This window comes from Lolium perenne, chromosome 7, assembly GCF_019359855.2.
Source record: "Lolium perenne isolate Kyuss_39 chromosome 7, Kyuss_2.0, whole genome shotgun sequence".
Classification (NCBI taxonomy): domain Eukaryota; kingdom Viridiplantae; phylum Streptophyta; class Magnoliopsida; order Poales; family Poaceae; genus Lolium; species Lolium perenne.
This window is the reverse complement of record NC_067250.2, coordinates 60,124,493-60,128,460: the sequence shown is the minus strand read 5'-3', so window position 1 is coordinate 60,128,460 and position 3,968 is coordinate 60,124,493. Positions and strand designations below refer to the sequence as shown.

The 3,968-nt window shown below is 56.4% G+C and overlaps 1 protein-coding gene across 1 annotated transcript; it reads left to right on the top strand.

Annotated features, from left to right (window-relative positions):
* Positions 1-448: 448 nt before the first annotated feature.
* LOC127317348 (endoglucanase 17) lies at positions 449-3,693 on the top strand. Its single transcript, XM_051347901.2, has 4 exons — positions 449-1,152; positions 1,236-1,490; positions 2,727-2,841; positions 2,931-3,693. Exons 1-4 carry the CDS (start codon positions 541-543, stop codon positions 3,452-3,454), a joined length of 1,506 nt encoding a protein of 501 aa, XP_051203861.1. The 5' UTR covers positions 449-540; the 3' UTR covers positions 3,455-3,693.
* Positions 3,694-3,968: the final 275 nt, after the last annotated feature.

Below are 3,968 nucleotides of genomic sequence, written 5' to 3'. Positions count from 1 at the left end.
TCGGTTGTGCTTCTATGTGCCGCCCTAGTTGGTCCATTATTGCAACACACTCTCTGCTTGGTGCAAAAATGTGTTTAAAATTTTCGTTTTGCTTGTGTGTAAGTAATTAGGAGAGCAGGCACGTGGATACAGGCAATTGTGGCGTTTGTTGAAATATATTGAAGAAGATTTAGTAAACCAATCAATTGGTCCCTAGCCAGGAAGACATTTTCGCGAGTTTGGTGCAGCACTTTCGTGCTCCCAAATTAGCAGTTGCCCATTCGTTGGCACCAGAAGCACGGTGAGGCTACTGCCCTCGTTCTCGCGCCGTGCGCCGCAACGCTGGGACGCGCACGTGTCGCCGCTCCATTGGCTCCGGCCCCAGCGTCCCCATGTCTCCGGCGGAGCCTCACATGCCACCCCGGCCGTGCCGTGCTATTAAATCCTCCCCACTGCAGCGGCAAGTCCAAGTCCAGCAGCGTCCGAGCCGCCGCACACTCGCACAGCACCAACCAACTAAACTGCCACCATCAATACCGCGAGCTCGGCTAGGTGCAAACAATGGCGTCGCCGGCGAGGGCAATGGTGGCACTGCTGCTGCTCCTGTCGACGGCGGCCGTGTCCAGGGCCCAGCAGCACGACTACGGCGACGCCCTCCGCAAGAGCATCCTCTTCTTCGAGGGCCAGCGGTCCGGGCGCCTGCCCCCCGGCCAGCGCGTGCGCTGGCGGCGCGACTCGGCCCTCAACGACGGCGCCGCCGCCGGGGTGGACCTGAGCGGCGGGTACTACGACGCGGGCGACAACGTCAAGTTCGGCTTCCCGATGGCGTTCACGGCGACGCTCATGTCGTGGGGGCTCATCGACTTCGGCAGGACCTACGGCCCGCAGGAGAGGGAGGCCCGCGAGGCGCTGCGGTGGGCGACGGACTACCTTCTCAAGGCGACGGCGACGCCGAACACCGTCTACGTGCAGGTGGGCGACGCGTTCCGGGACCACTCGTGCTGGGAGCGGCCGGAGGACATGGACACCCCTCGGACGGTCTACAAGGTGGACACCGCGCACCCGGGGTCCGACGTCGCTGCCGAGACCGCCGCCGCGCTCGCCGCCGCCTCCATCGTGTTCCGGGAGGCCGACCCCGCTTACTCCACGCGCCTCCTCGACCGCGCAGTCGCCGTAAGCCGCCACTCCTACCCCGTTTCTCCATTGACACCACGTACCCAAGCGATTAGCTAAACTGCCTCTGTTCCTCTGCCAAGGTGTTCGAGTTCGCCGATAAGTACCGGGGAGCTTACAGCAGCAGCCTCCACGACGCGGTGTGCCCCTGCTACTGCGACTACGACGGGTACCAGGACGAGCTGCTGTGGGGCGCGGCGTGGCTGCACAAGGCGTCGCGGCGGCGCGTCTACCGCGACTACATCAAGAAGAACGAGGTGGCGCTGGGCGCCAGCGACTCCATCAACGAGTTCGGGTGGGACAACAAGCACGCAGGGATCAACATACTCATATCCAAGGTAAAAACCACTACTACTACTACGCCCTTCACTGTGTATGCTGACGAGCTATGGCCGTCACTCTGCTGCACCGGCCTACCACCAGTGTGATAAAGTCAGTTACTCTAGTATAGTCTAGTCTATGGATGTCTGACCCATGTTCATCTCAGGCGTATTCTCGTGCCATTGCTCCGCTCGCTCGGTCGTGTAGTAAATTTTGTGCCACACGGGCATGTGGCCATGGGCACGCTTGATCTGCTCTCTTTTTTGCTCAGCACATGTGGGGCTGGCTTCCCCAATAACAAATTTTAAAATAATAGTGCAGTAGAGGGCTACGCTAGCAAACATTGCACGTCATGTCTCCATCACCATATATTCCCTCGCGTAACCAGGTTCATAGTCGGCGCGCAGGAGGTATCTTCATTATTGGATAATTAGCAGCTAATGGGAAAATACTCGCATGATGCTAGCACACAACATGCCTTGCTTTTTCTCAGCCTACTTGTTTGGCGGATGAGCATGTGAGCTGACACGATTCTAGCTTTGCTTTAACTTGGCTGCACTACTCCATGATTCTAGCATAGCATATGTATTTGCCCACTGATTGGCGCAGGGTACTCATGACACATTCGCATGCCTGCCTAGATTGATACACACACCATCCGTCACCATGTGTATGTACGTATGGAGCATATCCTAGATTCGCACAGCACGTTGCTGGACCTACATACCGTGGCCCAGATTCTATCTGGATCGGATAGATTAATCAACAACATCTAAGCAATACTTTAACTTCCTACGAAATTTTCTTACGTGCTGAGGTGGGAGTGTATGGAGCCATCGTGGGCCTAGAATCATGGGGGCGAACTAATTTGCAACAAATGAACTACATCCACGTTATCCCGTAGATCAATCCCGTAGAAAATATCTCCGTAAGTGTAGCATTTCTCATACTTTAATCCGCGCTGGCAGCGATGATAGGCTGGTTAGTGAATGAAAGCATGTGCTAGGCGAGCATGTTTGTCTGTCAGTAATCCTGGTCCGGTCTCAGTCTGGTCACGGGGTGCTGTGCCCTGCTGCGAGTAAAACAGGGGAGGCAGTGATCGGGCAGTGCGCCGCCGTTGGCGACTTTTCAGTACATCGTGCTCACGGGTCTCGTCGCAGAATGGCCTCATTCTGCACTTATCATAATCTTTTGAACTAAGTACAAAGGTTAATTAAACTTGTTGCTAATGACGTGAATGTTTGGTGCTGCAGGAGGTGCTGATGGGCAAGGACTCCTTCTTCACCTCCTTCCGAGTCAACGCCGACAACTTCATCTGCACCCTCCTCCCGGGCATCTCCAACCAAGACCACATCGACTACTCACCAGGTTGTTAACATTACTAGTATCTCCTTAACTTTTTTCATCTTGATTTGTGTCGAGAAACATTTTTCTCAACTTGTATAAAACGCATGCAGGCGGCCTCCTGTTCAAGGTTGGCAACAGCAACATGCAGCACGTGACGTCCATCTCCTTCCTCCTCCTCGCCTACTCCAGCTACCTCAGCCACGCCAACGCCCACGTCCCCTGCGGCGGCGCCGCCGCCGCCGCCTCACCCGTCGTGCTCCGCCGCGTCGCCAAGCGCCAGGTTGACTACATCCTCGGCGACAACCCGCTGCGCATGTCCTACATGGTGGGCTACGGCGCGCGCTTCCCGCAGCGCATCCACCACCGCGGCAGCTCCATCCCGTCGGTGGCCGCGCACCCGGCGAAGATCGGTTGCAAGGCCGGCGCCGCCTACTACGCCAGCACCGCGCCCAACCCCAACCTGCTCGTCGGCGCCGTCGTCGGCGGGCCAAGCAACGTCACCGACGCCTTCCCTGACGCCAGGGCCGTCTTCCAGCAGTCCGAGCCGACCACCTACATGAACGCGCCGCTGCTCCCGCTCCTCGCCTACTTCTCAGCCCACCCCAGCCTGCCACAGGCCGGCGCCGACGACTGATGGGCTTCGTCAAGGCCTGGCTGGGAGGCCCGTGTTTTCTGTGGGCTTCGACGGGCCTGCTCGAACTATTGCTATTGCTATTCGTCTACTGTCTGTGTGCGTGCGTGACGGATGCCGATCCTTTCCTGTAAAAAATCGCGGGAAATGGAATCGGTCGTGTACCGTACCCAGACAAGTCTCTACTGCTATCATCGTATGAATATGATGCGATGCATTACGTGATCTAGCTTTGCGGTTGATTCGCTTCTGTCTCGGTGCGTTTCTCTTCACCTACTCCACAGTCATCCACGCATAGGGCCCGATTTCTTCTAGTTCAAAAGTCTATGTCATGACTTCAGCGTATGACAAACAAGACACACATCACATTATGAAGGTCAACTCTTCATTGTACTTCCCGATGTACTAGTAGCTTACACTATCTATTAGTTCCAGGGTCAACCACCACAATTCAAAATTTGCCCTGCCAACTCGAGAGCGGCGCCACTAGAGTTGTGCCTGAAACTTGTGCGAAACA